This window comes from Siphateles boraxobius, unplaced genomic scaffold, assembly GCF_051911475.1.
Source record: "Siphateles boraxobius isolate OS27281-9 unplaced genomic scaffold, OSU_SipBor_1 55, whole genome shotgun sequence".
Classification (NCBI taxonomy): Eukaryota; Metazoa; Chordata; class Actinopteri; order Cypriniformes; family Leuciscidae; genus Siphateles; species Siphateles boraxobius.
The window spans coordinates 863,610-882,174 of NW_027509181.1; the positions used below are offsets into that span (position 1 = coordinate 863,610).

Consider the following 18,565-nt stretch of genomic DNA (forward strand, 5'->3'; position numbering starts at 1 on the left):
GGTGTGTATAGTATGTGGTGATTGGCAGGTGTAGTACATACTTCTGTTCAGTGTGCGTTATGTCACGGTTTGCTTTTTCTCTGTATGGTCATGCTCAAACACAGCCTTTATCCTCATCTGTTCATTAGCTCTCTGCTACAAATTTCGCTGGATCTCACACTCAGTATATCATGTACATATACTATCAGAGGGACCAGAGAGAAGAGAAGTGTGGAAGGGACCGAGAGACCAGTGAAAGTAGAGCAGCGCTGCCTGGCAGAAAGAAGAACCAGGCCTGCTAAAAATACATTATCTCCAAGGAGGACAGAAATACACATTGGGTGTGTGCCGTCAAAAGAAAAAAGAGAGAGAAAGAATATAAGGGTAATGTATAAAACAGGCCAAGTTGATATGTAGGATTGTTCTTTATGTACAGTGCACATATGCATATGGCTAACATGACTTTGATCCTTTTCTGTGGATGCCTAAATGAAAAATTAAAACTGCCAACCTTAGCCTTATAGGACTTAGAAGGCACACTGTTGATAAAACCCCATGTCGCATGACCCAGAAACATTGTGCTGCTCTTTCCCCGTTCTCTGATGGACATCTGTTAAATATAAAGTTGATTTGTGCTGGGAAGGGGGGTGCTCTGAGCCAGTCCTCAGACACAAACCCGAGCATTCAATGCATGGGTTAATTTTCTCTAGTTCTTAGAGAGAAAAACATTGAGATAAATAACAATAAATCAGAACACTGACCTTCAGCCCACACACAGCATCTGATCAAGAATGAGCACATGCATCAAGGCAATGGTTCTTAATTAAGATCATGGTGCCCCTCCTATCTGCACATTTTCTATGCCCATCTTCTTTAACAGTGGTGGGGCACCTGGACAGGAACTAAGAACCACTACACTTAAGTCTATGTGCACAGAAAAACACTACTGTTCAACAGACGAAGAAGTAAACTTGAAAGACAAACCTAGTTAACCCTCAACCAAGGGAGGGGCTGTATGATTTACCAACAAATGTAAAACATGGTCCAGAATCTTGTTTTTTAGTTCAATTTGTTGATTCTATTGGCACTAAAATACATGTACTATTACTACATAATACATTTACTATTACTTAAATGCAACTTCTGTAGCATTAAAGCTTTTATATTCAGTTCACACATTCCCTGTGAAACTCATGACCTTCATGTTGCTAGCGGTATCTACAAGATTGCCTGTTCTCACTAAATTTGAGATCCAAACAATTCTCCAATAACACCAATTAGCTTATAGGCCTACTGACATTGAAACAAGAAATACGATTGTGCAAATCTGGGAATAAATGTTAATGAATGCATGAATAAATAATGTTTTCAAAAAAATGCAATACATTTCTCATTTATATACAGTATGCATTATGTTTTACATATATTTATTAAAATATTTTATATAAAATTAACATTTATACATAACAATAACTTTAAATAATAACATTACAATTACAGTTAATAATAATATTAATTAATAATAGTTGTTTACAATTATTATTACTGTTATACATTTTTTTGCATGTGTGTGTGCTTGCTTTTGAGTCAAACCTTAAACAGAAACAAAATGATGTATGTATTTATGTGTGTATTTAAAATGCATGCCTAATTTATGATACAACCGAGGGTTTATCAATCGATCAATCAATAAATAAATAGTTTACTGGAATTTTATTAGGTCTGTTTTTTAACAAATTTGATGTGCAAATAAGAGATTAATTTAGAATTTACAGCTATTATGATTATACTTACATCATTGGAATCAAAACATTAGTCAATCTCAACAGAACAACAGGATTAAGTATAGATAAACAAACAAGTTAAAATATTTACCTATTGTCATCTATAACATATTTACTTGTCATTTAATAGTTTAGATTTTTTGGTTTGGAATTACACACACACAAAAAACTGTTTAAATACTTTTGTGTTTCAGGGTCATGATGTTTATATTAATGAAAATGAGCAGGTCTCACATCTTGTTAATCCAGTATATCTCTGTAAGTGTTCAATAATGTCTTACCTCTCTGCTCCTGAGCCCACACTTTGGGCAGCTCTGTCTGCAAGAAACAGATCAACAGCACGGTACACAGACCCATGTCCACCTCACAGTTCTTCTCTCGCGCTCCACTCTCCTATCTTTTCACTGCTCCTTTCTCTCCTCCTGTCACCTCCCTCCTTTCTCTGTGCAGGGTTTTACATACTCTCCTTTTCCCTGGACGTATCCCCATCCTTTTCACCCTCCCTCTGTTCTTCCTTCCCTTCTGGCTTTTTCCCCTCTTTCGGTGACATCAAATTACAAAGCCAAATCTTCAAACTACATTCAAAAAACCACTAACTCTTCCTGCCAAAAAAAAAAAAAACACCTTAAAAACCATTTCACCTGTTCTCAAAGTAAAACGTCTTTGGTTACGTATGTAACCCCCGTTCCCTGAGTAGGGAATGGAGACGTTACGTCGGATGACGACGAATGGGGTTTCGCTTAGAAAGCCTATCAGCTTTGAGTATTAGAAAACGAGCCAATGGCAAAGAAATGCCATGGGTCTGCGGAATTTGCAAGACGTAACTCCGCCCCACCTCGTGGGTATAAAAAGAGGACGCCGGCAACATGCAGATATGTTTCTTCGCTGAGGAGCCAAGACTGAGCTCAGGCGATCCCCACGGTACAGCGGAAAGTGGCAGGCAGACGTAACGTCTCCGTTCCCTACTCAGGGAACGAGGGTTACATACGTAACCAAAGACGTTCCCTTTCGTTGTCACTCCGAGTTAAGTCGGATGAAGACGAATGGGGTTACCAGTCTAATCACGCCACCTTCTCAGCTGTCTTCCAGTGCCCTGCGTAAATCGAGATCCCTGTCGTAGACTGGACGAAGGACTCCATTTATCACAGGAATACCAAGGTACACTGGGAAGCATATCCCAAGCTAGGGGAAGTATGCAATTAATGCCGACCCAGAGGGGGGGACTTAGAGAATACACATATGACCCGAAGGAAACATATGGAGAACACTGGGGTATCCAGCCGCAAGTGGAATATTTCAACCCCAGGGGTGGCAAGGTGGCTTGCCAAGGGAAAGACACATGCTCAGAGAGGCTTACAGTGGAAATACACATGTGGGGTTCGCTCTGGGGAGGGACCATGCACACGGGACCACATATCCGACGGGCAGGCAATAGACACTGGCGCCGACGTCAGGAGTGCTGGAGGAACTCAGGTCTTTCGGGGAAGCTCATCTGAGGAGAATATCGCACGTATCCAGTCAGTGGAGTGGAATGGCGAGCAAGCGAAGACACCTGAGCGGGTCCGGTACTAGCTGGTTGAAGCGAGTAAACGAGAGGACACTGGCTCCACTCGGAGATTATAGAATCTGGCGAATGTGTTAGGTGTCGCCCAGCCTGCAGCTCTGCAGATGTCTGTAGCGAGGCGCCTTGCGCTAGAGCCCAAGAGGACGCCACGCTCCGGGTGGAGTGGGCGGTCACACCAAGGGGGCACGGACGACCCTGCTGCTGGTAAGCCAAAGCAATGGCGTCCACTATCCAGTGAGACAACCTTTGCTTGGAGAGAGCCTTTCCCTTCAGACCATGCGAACTGAATCGCATAGCCGAGCCTGACGGTCTGCGCGATCCAGCGGGACAGACGGGGAAGCTCTAACCAGGCTCCCAGGAACTGAACCAGCGGGATCATGCGAAACACAGGCGTCCCCCCGGAGGGGCAGCGAAGTGGAGTAACTGGCCCAGACGTGGACGGCATAGCGGCCCGATGTGGGGGCACAGTTAGCAACCGCGCCCTGGCAGAGGGGACCAGGGGAGGACAAGGCTGGTCGTCCCGCTGGGGCCTGCTCTGCCAGGGGTCTGGCAACAGAGGGAGACAAGGGCGAAGCAGTCCGTAGATGGCACACCATGTCAACCGCCTCCGGGACAGAGGGGGGCGAGGAGAGCACGGCTTGTGGGTGGCGCTTTGTGTCGCCCGAGAACTCTGTGAGCTCAGGGAAGAGGGGGTAGTTTCTGTCAATAACCACTTTAGGGTGCTGCCCACCCGTGGGGGAGCAGCAGGGAGCGGAGAACAAAAGATTCTCCCCCGGCCCTCCACCGGGGAAAGGAGTGGTCCTGCTACCATCTCCTGAGAAACGACCATCATCCCAGAGCAGCCCGTCTCAGGAGCGCCGCTTGGCCCGGCGTTTAGCGGGGGGCGGGGCAGGAGAGGGCTGTGGCGCCTTCTTGAGGCTTCCTCCGCGACCGGCCCTGGGTGGAGGCTGCTGTGTGGTCCGGGCGGGAGGGGCGGGAGCCGCAGGAGGGCGCCCTTGGCGGGAAACAGGCTGAGGCGTGTGCCCGGCCGGGCGGGTGGAGGCAGCAGCGGGCCGGCGGGGCAGAATATGCTTGATGGCCTCAGTCTGTTTCTGGGCAGTTGAGAACTGTTGGGCGAAATCCTCAACTGCACCGCCGAAGAGGCCGGCCTGGGACAGGGGGGCGTTGAGCAGACGTGTCCGCTCGTTGTCCCGCATGTCAGCCAGGTATTGGGGTTTGCCGAGTACGGGGGTCGGCGGCCTTACCCAAAAACCAATTGTCCAGCCGCGAGCGCTCAGGACAAGGTGGAGGCCCTTCACTCGAGTCCAATGCTCGCGGCTGCCTGGGAAAGCATGGCCGTCATCTCCGGATCGGACTCGGGCACAGCCGTATGCACACCGGAAGGTGGCAGCTGTGACGAGTCTTCACTTCCGGAAGAATCAAACCCACCTTGTGATGCTGCAACAGACATGGCATCAACCTCTGTAGCTTCAGCTGAAACACACGGGCCACCAGAGGGTAGACCCGTGGGAATCAACAGATCACTAGCGGGCACCGTCATTGAAGAGGGAGGCTGGGGTCGCAGACACTTAGTAGGCGCCTTGTTCCAGACCGTAACACTCAGGTCACCCTGGCCACCAGCCGAAGGACGGGGGGTGGATGAGGGGACTCTCACTCTTGCGAGTTCACCGAGTCTCGACCTTAATGACGCGATGGTCATGTTCCCACAGAGAGAACATGAGTCATCCACGAGCGCTGCTCTAGCATGATCAACGCCCATACTAGACAACGCTCGTGCCATTCAGAGTCCGATACCAATCTGCCGCAACCAGAAGTACACGGGCGAGGCATCTTTAAAAAGACGTGCCGCGTGTAAGCTCTTTTTGTGAGAGAAAACTCAAGTGTTGAGGCACCCGGGGAGACACGCACTGTCTGGCAAACCACTGCAACAGATAAGCAGGCAGCACGTGCTCGCCGTAGATCGCCGTCACACCAACACTCGAGGTACTCGTTTGTAAAGCTGACAATTCAGAGATGGCTTGTGGTGAGAAGGATAAACTTGGCTCCGAAACGAAAACATATCTGCATGTTGCCGGCGTCCTCCTTTTATACCCACGAGGTGGGGCGGAGTTACGTCATGCAAATTCCGCAGACCCATGGCATTTCTTTGCCATTGGCTCGTTTTGTAAAACTCGAAGCTGATAGGCTTTCTAAGCGAAACCCCATTTGTCCCATCCAACGTAACTCGGAGTGACAACGAAAGGGAACAAAGCTTTCAGATCAAACACACATCAGGCCATATAAACACTACAAACCATTCAATATACACTACAGTAGATCCAAAAAAGGGAACACGGCATCCAGAGCATGTAGTTACAGAAAAAAGTGCAATTTTCCGTCATGAATTTTTTTTACGCCACTTGAATTTTCCTCTTAAATGGTTTGTTCGATTTTCATGTATGGGGACACTGAGGAAACACAAAAGCGGTGGAACTGTGCCACTAAGTGGCGCTAAAATTAAACTACACATGATTGCCATTAACCACAATACTGTCACACACAGAAGGGAACAGACAGATGGTAAGGTGAAATGGTTTATTCAAGTAAAAGCAGAGTGATGGGACAACAGCAGTGGCGGAACTAGAGTTTTATACATGGGGTGGCCAGAGGGTGGCCACTGCTACTTTCGGGGGTACACAGTACACACACACAGTGGAAAAGCTTTTGGAAGGAATTGGGTCACTCTGTTTGTGTCTATAAGTGTTGAACATCCAACATATTTGCAGAAAACAAAGCTGAACCACCAAGTAGATAAGATACCGCATGTGGCTCTTATGAACTGATGCATTTATTTACAAAAAAACTCACATTTACATTTTTTTTATTTTATTTTATCTTTTATTAGATATAGCATGCATCAAGCAGACATGTCCTTGAAAAAGTTAAACAATTTTATTGCCCATCAATATAAAATCTTATCCTGGGAAGATTAAATACAACATAATTCTTTCTTTATAATAATTTATAATAATTCTAATTCTAATTATTTAATTTATAATTATTTTTTTGTGTTCATTTTTGGGTGAACTATCCTTTTAATCTGGCAAAATCATCTCAACTTAAATTCCTGAATTGGATGTGTGATTGACTGCCTGTGTCTGGTAGATGCTCTGACCTGTTGCTGGTTCTGAAGTCTGACCACACTGACTCTGACTAGCCAGTGGTGATGCAAGGGCTGGGGGGTCTGTTTGCACCTGATCTGCCTGTTAGTCCAGTCATTTTAAACCAAAATCGGGGTCAACCTTGAACAAATTGCAACAAGCAAACTCAACTGATTTTGTATCCTCAATATGTCCTGAATAAGGAAAAAAAAAGTCCCAAAGAATCCCATTAGGGAAAGTTTAGAAAAAACAAACAAATATAGCCTATTCATTATTTTTCTTACGAGAATAGGGTAAAAAGATTAACCTTTAGATATCACCATGAAAATTACTGAGTTGATTACTTACATCAAGACAAACAAAAAATGTATTCCAAGTTTTTTTTAAATTGTTTGTTAAGATGGACAAACGGTGCATAATCTAATTACTTATGTGCTAATTTGCATAAATACCACAACAGATCTAAACATTGGGTCTAGCCAGGTGAAAATGTCTTGTTGAATCTTGTTGACACATAACAGTAAAATACTTAATGTTAAGGTCTGAATGGAACCCATTTAGGCTACCCATGAGCATTAATACATAGAGGCAGGAAGAAGTACTTTAGAAACCAGCCTTTTTTAATTATTAAGAGATGGGGTTTGGGGCTGGGTCTGTGCGACTGTTTCTGGGGGACGAGTCTAAGGGAAGAACAGGAGACAAGGGTAAGAAGAATGCAGAAGACAAAAGGTAAGTAAAATAAAAAGTGAATCCCCAGAAACAGATTTCGAAACTTTCCTAATGGGATTCTTAGGGACTTTGTTTCCTTACTCAGGACATAATGAGGATACAAAATTATTTGAGTTTGCTTCTGTTGCAATTTGTTCAACCTTTTTTTCATAAAATGACTGGACTATGTTTGTGCTTATTTTAAAATAACTCTGATATCTCTCCCTTTCTTTTCATGTTTAATTGACCCCGTTCAAAAATATGACAAATTTAAAATATGATTCCAATCATATTCATATTCTAATAATCATCCAATTACCAACATTTAACTCTTTCTCGCCAGTATAAAAAAAAAGTGGTTTTGGTAATTTTCACAATTTCATGGCACCCCAGAATATTTTGTTGTATCAATATCTGAACTTATCTAAAGAAAGAACAAACCCTGTGCTTTTAAAACAAAAACAAAAAAATAATGTTATTCTAGCTTCGTGCGTCTTTTTTTTAATGAACACTTGAATGTTGGCAAGTTTCATAAAAAGCAACATGATCAAAAAGCTGAGAAAATCGCATTTTTCTCAAAGACTACATCTAGATAAGATTCATAATGATGATCAAAACACAGTAGATCGAGTCCATCAACAACCCATACCATACAACCACAAAGTATGCGTGAGCAACCTCCTACCTCTCGCACGCACACACACACTCCAGCTTAAGAGAGAGGCGCGCGCCATCAAACTGTGTGTGTGTGTGTGTGTGAGAGAGAGAGAGCGAGAGAAGCGCGGGCGCGATCGAACTGTGTGTGTGTGTGTGTGTGTGCGCGCGCGTGTGAGAGAGAGAGGCGCGGGCGCGATCGAACTGTGTTTGTGTGTGAACAGTGGAAACATACTCCGTCATTTTTTTCATACAGGACATCATTCAGACTGCAAACTGTTTACTTATATTTGTGTACACTCGCTATAAAACACCACATCCTCAGTCACATACTTAATATATTTATATATAAATATAATTTTGGACACAAGAGGGCAGTATAGCCCTATTTATGATTTTGTGTTTAAACTATCACTGTAAGGGGCCACCCCACCCCTTTCCTTCTCACCCTCCCTACACAGACACACACACACACACACACACACACACACACACACACACACACACACACACACACACAGAGAATGGCAGGGAACACTCTCTCTGTCAGAGAGAGGGAGAGAAAATTCTCAGAATCCACATTCAAACCACAATATCTGACTTTCTGTTGGTCGGAACTAATAACTGTAAATTGGAAAGTTGTTCGGCTTGAAGAGAACAATATACACGCTAAGTTCTGTAACTGTAGGTAAAACTAACTAAGTTATAACACACTTTATGTGTCCTTTTTTAGTCATAAATTCATTTCCTCGCCACGGCCAAACTGTTCGAGATATGAAAAATCCGCTGGCAATTTATCATCCTCAATGTCTTGTCTTCATGCTGACCGAGTTTCGTGGTGTTTGGATTAATTCTCTAGGAGAAGTATATAAAAAATAAAAGCATGCATTTTCCAAACAACCCATAATAGCTGACTTCCTGTTGAGCTGTCGTTAAACTTAGAGCACGAAAGTTGTTCGGACCGATGAGATCTAAATATGTACTGAGTTTCATATTATTACATGCAAGCATGTTTGAAATATGGACAAGTGTTCGAATCGCATTCCAGGGGGCGCTGTCGAGCCCCCCTGCCACGCCCGGGTACCAGCTTCAGCCCGGCCCTGATGGCCGCGGGTTCTGACCTGTGTGCAAAGTTTCAAGAGTTTTCGAGCACGTTAAGGGCCCCAAAACCTTGAAAAACAAAAATAAAAGCATTCTCACTCAGCAGACAAATCCCCCTCCCCCCAAACACACGGAGAGACGTAGGGTCAGAGAGAGAGGAAGAGAAAATTCTCCAAAACATCCACATTCAAACCCAAATATCTGACTTCCTGTTGGTCTGAGCTAATAACTGTAAATTAGAAAGTTGTCCAGCTCGATATGAACAATATACATACTGAGTTTTAAGATTGTAGATAAAAGTATAGACCTAACTCCCCCTCTTTTGTCAAAAGTTGGCGCTACTGAGCCCCTGCACCACGCCCGTTTCTGAAACTTTGCACATGTCTACTGGCTAATAAATGTGATGTGTCTGTCGAGTTTCATGCAATTTCAAGTATGCTAAGAGTCTCAAAAGCATCAAAAAATAATCTTAAAGTTTGATGCGTTACCACGGCAACAGTATCTAAGATATCAATAATCCTTTCACAGGTCTACATCTGCCGTGTGTTTACATTATACACATAAAGTTTTAAGCAAATCGGGTAAAAATAAGAGGGTGATTTAAAAGCATTTTGAAAATGACACACTTCCTGCTGCCAGTTGGTGGCGCTATAACTTTGACTCACAATAGTCACATCCATGTGATCGGCCTCTTACAGCGAACACACTGCTGAAGTTTCATCAAGATCAGTCAATGTATGCAGAAGTTATAACACACTTCCTGTTTCCATTATTCGCCATAAATTCGTTTCCTCGCCACGGCCAAACCGTTCGAGATATCAAAAATGCCCTGGCAATTTTTCATCCTCAATGTCTTGACTTCATGCACACCGAGTTTGGTGACGATCGGGTGAATTCCCTAGGAGAATTGTTTCAAATTCCTGAGCATGAGTTTCCAAACAACCCATAATAAACGACTTCCTGTTGGGCTGGCGTAAAAAGTAAAAGTACGAAGGATATATGAACCAATGAGATCTATATGTGTACCGAGTTTCATATTATTACATGCAAGCGTGTTTGATTTATGGACCAAGATTTTTTACCACTTCCAGGGGGTGCTGTCGAGCCCCTCTGCCACGCCCGGGTACCAGCTTCAGCCCGGCCCCGATGGCCGCGGGTTCCGGCTTTGGCCCTTTATCGCTGCTCGCAGCTATATTTATATATATATATATATATATATATATATATATATATATATAAAATATATATATAAGAAGCCGCTGACACCGCCACCCCGGTGCCTTTAGGGTTATTATGCACGACGTGCAAAAACGTAACCCCGCTTTGACTGTTGAAAAGAAGTGTGCTGTAGAGCTTGCATCAGTGTGGGCTCTGCAAAAGTGCGCATCGAGGGCACATATCAACCACAAAGTATGCGTGATCAACCTTCTGAAACCTAAAATGAAAAATGAGACAGCCTACGGTCTCATGGATTTAACGGACACATGAAATAAGTACACAAGACCGAAAATTCATATGAATTCATGCTGACCGAGTTTCGTGGTGTTTCGATTAATTCTCTAGGAGAAGTATATAAAAAATAAAAGCATGCATTTTCAATGGATGAAAAAAATCCATTGAAAATCTTCGCCTTTTCTTCGCCTTTTCAAGGCTTGGGCCCTAATAATCCTTAGGAAAACAATAGGGCCTTCGCCTTTTCAAGGCTTGGGCCCTAATAATCCTAAGAAAAACCTAAAATGAAAAATGAGACACCTCATCCATGGGTCTCATGGATTTAACGGACACATGAAATAAGTACACAAGACCGAGTATTCATATGAAGTGTGCCATTTGGGACGGGGCCTATGATCTTGAACCACAATAGCCACATATATGAGATAATTTAAATATAGAATAATTTTTAATGTCATAGGATGTCATAGCTCAATATGTTTTACAGCACTTAAATTTGTAAATATAGAAGCCCAGTATTTATCTGGAGGTCTTTGTACAGGTTTATTAATGTAATTATATTTTACGCTTATGTGTCCTATGATATGCAATGGAAGTAAATTTTAATGTTTAACATGGGTGTATTCACAACACATAGCACACGATATAATATCTTAAGATTATTCATCATTATGTTGTCTCTGCCTTTTCTGTTTTAATAATATTCAGAACAGAAAAACTAAATGTTCCTTATAATTTTAATTAACACTAACTTTATTCTCATCTGAATTATAAATAATTGATTTCCGTATAAAATGATTTCAGTGCCTCTCTCTCTTTCTCTCTCTCTCTCTCTCTCTGTCTCTGTTCGATCGCGCCAGACTGCCTCTCTCTCGCGCACACACACACTCCAGCTTAAGAGAGAGGCGCACGCCATCAAACTGTGTGTGTGTGTGTGTGTGTGAGAGAGACAGAGAGAGAAGCGCGGGCGCGATCGAACTGTGTGTGTGTGTGTGCGCGCGTGTGAGAGAGAGAGGCGCGGGCACGATCGAACTGTGTGTGTGTGTGTGTGAATAGTGGAAACATACTCCGTCATTTTTTTCATACAGGACATCATTCAGACTGCAAACGGTGTACTTATATTTGTGTACACTAGCTATAAAACACAACATCCTCAGTCACATACGTAATATATTTATATATAAATATAATTTTTGACACAAGAGGGCAGTATAGCCCTATTTATGATTTTGTGTTTAAACTATCACTGGAAGAGACCCCCCCCTTTCCTTCTCACCCTCCTTACACAGACACACACACACAGACAATGGCAGGGAACACTCTCTCTCTCAGAGAGAGGGAGAGAAAATTCTCAGAATCCACATTCAAACCACAATATCTGACTTTGTGTTGGTCGGAACTAATAACTGTAAATTAGAAAGCTGTTCGGCTTAAAGAGAACAATATACACGCCAAGTTTTGTAACTGTAGGTAAAACTAACTGAGTTATAACACCGTTTATGTGTCCTTTTTTAGTCATAAATTCATTTCCTCGCCACGGCCAAACCGTTCGAGATATCAAAAATCCGCTGGCAATTTATCATCCTCAATGTCTTGACTTCATGCTTACCGAGTTTCGTGGTGTTTCGATTAATTCTCTAGGAGAAGTATATAAAAAATAAAAGCATGCATTTTCCAAACAACCCATAATAGCTGACTTCCTGTTGAGCTGTCGTTAAACTTAGAGCACGAAAGTTTTCGGCCCGATGAGATCTAAAAATGTACCGAGTTTCATATTATTACATGCAAGCATGTTTGATATATGGACAAGTGTTCGAATCACATTCCAGGGGGCGCTGTCGAGCCCCCCTCCCACGCCCGGGTACCAGCTTCAGCCCGGCCCTGATGGCCGCGGGTTCTGACCTGTGTGCAAAGTTTCAAGAGTTTTCGAGCACGTTAAGGGCCCCAAAACCTTGAAAAACAAAAATAAAAGCATTCTAACTCAGCAGACAAATCCCCCTCCCCCCAAACACACGGAGAGACGTAGGGTCAGAGAGAGAGGAAGAGAAAATTCTCCAAAACATCCACATTCAAACCAAAATATCTGACTTCCTGTTGGTCTGAGCTAATAACTGTAAATTAGAAAGTTGTCCAGCTCAATATGAAGAATATACATACTGAGTTTTAAGATTGTAGATAAAAGTCTAGACCTAACTCCCCCTCTTTTGTCAAAAGGTGGCGCTACTGAGCCCCTGCACCACGCCCGTTTCTGAAACTTTGCACATGTCTACTGGCTAATAAATGTGATGTGTCTGTCGAGTATTACATGCAAGCGTGTTTGATTTATGGACCAAGATTTTTTACCACTTCCAGGGGGCGCTGTCGAGCCCCCCTGCCACGCCCGGGTACCAGCTTCAGCCCGGCCCTGATGGCCGCGGGTTCTGACCCGTGTGCAAAGTTTCAAGAGTTTTCGAGCACGTTAAGGGCCCCAAAAGTGACCAAAAGGTAGTAAAATAATAATAATAATAATAATAATAATAAATAATCCTAAGGAAAACAATAGGGCCTTCGCCTTTTCAAAGCTTGGGCCCTAATAATCCTAAGGAAAACAATAGGGCCTTCGCCTTTTCAAGGCTTGGGCCCTAATAATCCTAAGGAAAACAATAGGGCCTTCGCCTTTTCAAGGCTTGGGCCCTAATAATCCTAAGGAAAACAATAGGGCCTTCGCCTTTTCAAGGCTTGGGCCCTAAATATAGCTGCGAGCAGCGATTACGGGCCCAAGCAGGTGGCACCGCAACCCTGGTGCAGCAGGGTGGCGGTACCGCCGGCCTTGGCCCTTCATCGCTGCTCGCAGCTATGTAACCCAGACTCAAATTAGCATATTTGCAGTCTTTGCTCAAGTTAATTTGTCCAAAATATTTAACCATTAAATCATTATAATTACATATTTAACTAAATATGTATGTGACTGAACAGTAAATAGAATAAAACTTTGTGAAAGTGTAATAGTTTATTATAATATGTAAATTATACATTTTATTATTCATATAGTGATATTTAAATTATTGCAGCAAATCTCAACTAATGAGAATTGGGAATAGCACTGCAGATGGTAGGCCTCCAATCAGGGAAATAGGCCGCAGCTTTAACTCCGCCTCCTGTGAGCAACGCAGATCGGAATACAGAAACGCAGATCTAGAGAAAAGAGACAGAAATAGAACACAGAGAGGAGAAAGTGTTTTAGAAGATTAATTGTGAAATATTTACAAGAAGTCTTAGAGTTTTCATTTGAGAATAAGTTTATGTTATAATTACATCGATTGAGAAACTTTGTTTGGATACTTACCGTGCGTGAAGTCCGGTTGAAGCTGATGTTGGAGATTAAGCTAACGCTAATGAAGCAGCTCATCGTGGTTTATTCGATGAAACCTGGAAGATAAGCACATTCAAGAACAGTTAATTAATAGAGGGATCGGCCAGTTTTTGCATGTATTTGTTCTATACTGTGGACTTCGTTCTTTGGTGCGGATGCATCGAGTCGCATGACGAGTTAAGGAAGAAGATGGCGAGCCACCCGTAAACAAACCGAACTTGGATCTGCTTCTCACTTTCCTTTTGGATTCGCGTCGTTTCCACAGTTCCTTCATCTGGAGGATTTTGTTCTCTGTTGAACTAAAGGATTGAGGTATTTGGTTCTCTTTGGACTGGGACAGTTCTAAGAGCAAGAAGGAAAGCGAGACGTTATTTTTTGTTATTGTTTGAACTAAAATCTGTGAACTGAAAGTAATTATTTGATCTGATAAGATATTTACCTGTTCTGAATATTTTTCTTTTCTTTTTCTTTCATTATTAATGTGGTGAAGAAAGGTTTTGTACATTCATTGGGTTAATTTACATTTAGTTGGTGAACTGTAATTGATATTTTGGTTGAAGAAAGGAAAATTTCTAACAAAACTAAAGGTGTATATTCAAAACCTAAGAATATAATTAAAGATACTAGTCAATTAGGTGAACTAAATTGAGTCAAAAGCCAGTGAGGAAAATTTTAAATAATAAGCAAACTCAGAACTAAACCCAAATTAACTAAAAGAGAAGGGAAATTGAAGGGTTACATTTTGATAGCCTACTCATCTTTGGTTGATACGGTTGGATTTACTTTGGGGAATTGTTTTAATTGGTAATTGAATTGAATACGACATTGAATTGTGTATAATTGCTTTCACTAAGGAGAATTTATCTTCAAACCCTTATTCAGTTGTTTTATTGTTTGTTTACCAAATTCCATTCATCATTTACTTTTCCTAATTACATAAAGGTGTGCTTGGAAAAGTTTATGTGTGTGTACCTTTGTCTCCTTCGACCCCTGTGTCTTCTGATCGGCCCAGTGATCTGGTTTATTACAAATTTTGCAAAGCAGGTGTTACAGCTATATATATATATATATATATATATATATATATATATATATATATATATATATATAAAGAAGCCGGTGGCACCGCCACCCTGGTGCCTTTAGGGTTATTGTGCAAGACGTGCAAAAACGTAACCCTGCTTTGATTGTCAAAAAGAAGTGTGCTGTAGAGCTTGCATCAGTTTGGGTGCATCAAGTGCGCATCGAGGGCACATATCAACCACATAGTATGCGTGAGCAACCTTCTGAAACCTAAAATGAAAAATGAGACACCTCATCCATGGGTCTCATGGATTTAACGGACACATGAAATAAGTACACAAGACCGAGTATTCATATGAAGTGTGCCATTTGGGACAGGGCCTATGATCTTGAACCACAATAGCCACATATATGAGATAATTTAAATATAGAATAATTTTTAATGTCATAGGATGTCATAGCTCAATATTTTTTTCAGCACTTAAATGTGTAAATATAGAAGCCCAGTATTTATCTGGAGGTCTTTGTACAGGTTTATTAATGTAATTATATTTTACGCTTATGTGTCCTATGATATGCAATGGAAGTAAATTTTAATGTTTAACATGGGTGTATTCACAACACATAGCATACGATATAATATCTTAAGATTATTCATCATTATGTTGTCTCTGCCTTTTCTGTTTTAATGATATTCAGAACAGAAAAACGAAATGTTCCTTATAATTTTAATTAACACTAACTTTATTCTCATCTGAATTATAAATAATTGATTTCCGTATAAAATTTCAGCGCCTCTCTCTCTCTCTCTCTCTCTCACATACACACACACATGCACAGTTCGATCGCGCCCGCGCCTCTCTCTCCCTCTCTCTCTCTCTCTCTCTCTCACACACACACACACATGCACAGTTCGATCGCGCCCGCGCCTCTCTCTCACTCTCTCCCTCTCTCTCCCTCTCTCTCCACACACACACACACACACACAGTTCGAGCGCGCCTCTCTCGCGCGCACACAATGGCTGCGTTCAGAATCGCATACTTCCCTACTATATAGTAGGGGAAAAAGAGTAGGCGAGCGAAAAGTATGTACGAATCATAAAAGAGTAGGCGAGAATTCCCTGGTGACGTGCTAATTATCGCGAGATTCGGACGATAGTGCGTTCGAATATGCCTACTTTCCTACTATATAGTAGGCGAAAACAGTACGTGAAAGAAGCAGTACGTTCGAAACATCAGTATTCATAAAAGAGTAGGGGAGAAGTTCCCGGATGGCTTACTGCTCCCGGCCCGATTTTTGAGTGCTGTCCGATGCGTACTCTTCTATCCCAGGAGGCCACGCGAGAGCATACCTCATTATCAAACATCACGGAGATCAGCGACGCCGGGGGTTTTCAAATGTGAGTAAACACGGTTCCTTATGTGTTAATCTACTATAGAGTAAACGTTTTAACTGTTGAAGGTGTAAATAAGTTAGACAGTATAGTATAGTTGTGATTTTGCTGTAAAAACATGTTTTGTATAGCTATAACAGGGGAGCTCTAAGCACACGTAACGTCTCTAAAGTGGATTTACATAACCATATACATCTTAAACACACTTATTTAAAATGTCTATTTACATCTGAAAGGAAAAATTGTAAGTTTTGACATATTGCAGATGAGCACATCACAACATGAAAAAGACATCTGAGTGATGTATGCGTGGCATTATTATAGGATAACGTTAATTCACTGTTGTCAACACTATTGACATTAGACAAATGTGCTGTAAATAAGGTAAATAAACAAATCTATAAAGTAACTAAACATGTTTTTATTCAGACTGGTGTGAGCACTGAGGATGAGGAGCCCAGAGCTGAATCCTGGAAACGGTGCCATGGATGAGACGCTCCATCTCTCCATCTGCCCTTATCGCCTCAGATTGTGAAGCGCAGCGCATGCAGCAACAAGCTCCGGCACAAAGCCACGGCCACCTCTGGTGAATTTATCAGAATAAAGCCGCAGAATGGGAACCGCTGTGTTGAGATGGCAGTAGGGTGTGGGGTTCAGCGCCTGTAAATACATGCTTGTAGTTTGAATAAAGATGTGTTGTTGAATTGTATATGCATTTGTTTATTGTGTGATGGTTACTTTTATTTGTTCTTTTACTCATTTATTCATGTTTCTTATTGTTGTCAGTATATAAAATATAATTATTTAATGTATGCATTAATTCATTGCTTGACTGACAATTGAGATGTTCACGTGTATTCATGCATAACTCATATGACAAAACAAATTACATTTTGCTTGTTTTATTAAATTATATCATTTTTAGTATATAAAAAAAGTAATATAATTAAGTATTGGTCAGCATTTAATATTATTTTGTTTAAGTTTTGGGGTAGGCTAACAATGCAATTCATTCTGAGGTAATAATAATTTTTAAGGTGCGATACTTACATTTTTCGAGTATAAAATCAACAGTTTTCTCCAAAGGAGATCTTCGAGCAGCTGCACGTCTCCTTGTGCAGACATTACAAACGCAGAGGAAAACTGTTCTAGGTTGTGCTGTCGAGTTACTAGTGTTATGAAGTGTTAGTGCACCTGTCACTCATATACTTTAAACTTATAAACTTATTACATAAAGATCATGGAAAAATACCATAGTTGTATCTAACAATGAACAATCATAATGACAAAACAGAAAACATAAAGATCATTGGTTTGTGTACATCATAATATGATATTTATACACAGGAAAAAAGAACAATAACAAGGCTAAATAGTTCTTCATAATACATTAAAAAATAGTTTTTTTGTTATAAGTCTGAGGGATGAAACGAGAGGTAAATTCATTAAGAAAAGAGGAAAACTTAAAGGAGAAACGTTTTGGGTATAAAATAAAGAAATTAACAACATTTTCAAGAGATGACGATTTTGGGGTTTCTTAAAAAAATATATATCGTTATAAGGATAAAACTGTGGGTCACATTAGTAGGGTTTAAAATATAACAACATAAATCAACCCTAAATGTATTCACAAAATAAATTGGCAGCTGTTTCTTCAACAATACCACAAAATGAGCGAGTTTCATCAATATCAAGGTATTTACAGATAGATGAATTAAACGTGTCGTTTATTCTTTTAAGTTGTTGCTCTTGTGATAACGCGTCGTAGGTCACACGATAACGTCAACATGGCGGATGATGTCCGGATCGCATTCATACTCAACGAGATTTGGCTATAAAGTACCTACTCTTTTAGCGCGCGTTAAGTAAGTACTCATTGAAATTAAGTACCTACTCATTGAGTATGCGATTCCGAACGCAGCCACACACTCCAGCTTAAGAGAGAGGCGCGCGCCATCAAACTGTGTGTGTGTGTGTGTGTGTGTGTGTGTGTGTGTGTGTGTGAGAGAGCGAGAGAGAGAAGCGCGGGCGCGATCGAACTTAGTGTGCCTGTGAGAGAGAGAAGCGCGGGCGCGTTCGAACTGTGTGTGTGTGTGTGTGTGTGTGTGTGTGTGTGTGTGTGTGAACAGTGGAAACATACTCCATCATTTTTTTCATACAGGACATCATTCAGACTGCAAACAGTTTACTTATATTTGTGTACACTCGCTATAAAACACAACATCCTCAGTCACATACGTAATATATTTATATATAAATATAATTTTGGCCACAAGAGGGCAGTATAGCCCTATTTATGATTTTGTGTTTAAACTATCACTGGAAGAGCATTCCTTCTCACCCTCCCTACACAGACACACACACACACACACACACACACACACACACACACACACACACACACACACACACAC

General features: G+C 41.5%; 1 protein-coding gene across 3 annotated transcripts in view; it reads right to left on the minus strand.

Moving 5' to 3' along the window:
* plxdc1 (plexin domain containing 1) overlaps positions 1 to 2,401 on the minus strand; it is a 540,924-nt gene extending 538,523 nt beyond the window's left edge. For all 3 annotated transcript variants that reach the window (XR_013195559.1, XM_077205815.1, XM_077205814.1), the window contains exon 1: positions 2,045 to 2,401. Coding sequence is in view for 2 of the 3 variants with exons in the window: in XM_077205815.1 (XP_077061930.1) it covers positions 2,045 to 2,120 (76 nt within the window). In the remaining variant the exon portion in view is untranslated. The remainder of the gene's footprint in view (positions 1 to 2,044) is intronic.
* Between the last annotated feature and the right edge of the window lie 16,164 nt (positions 2,402 to 18,565).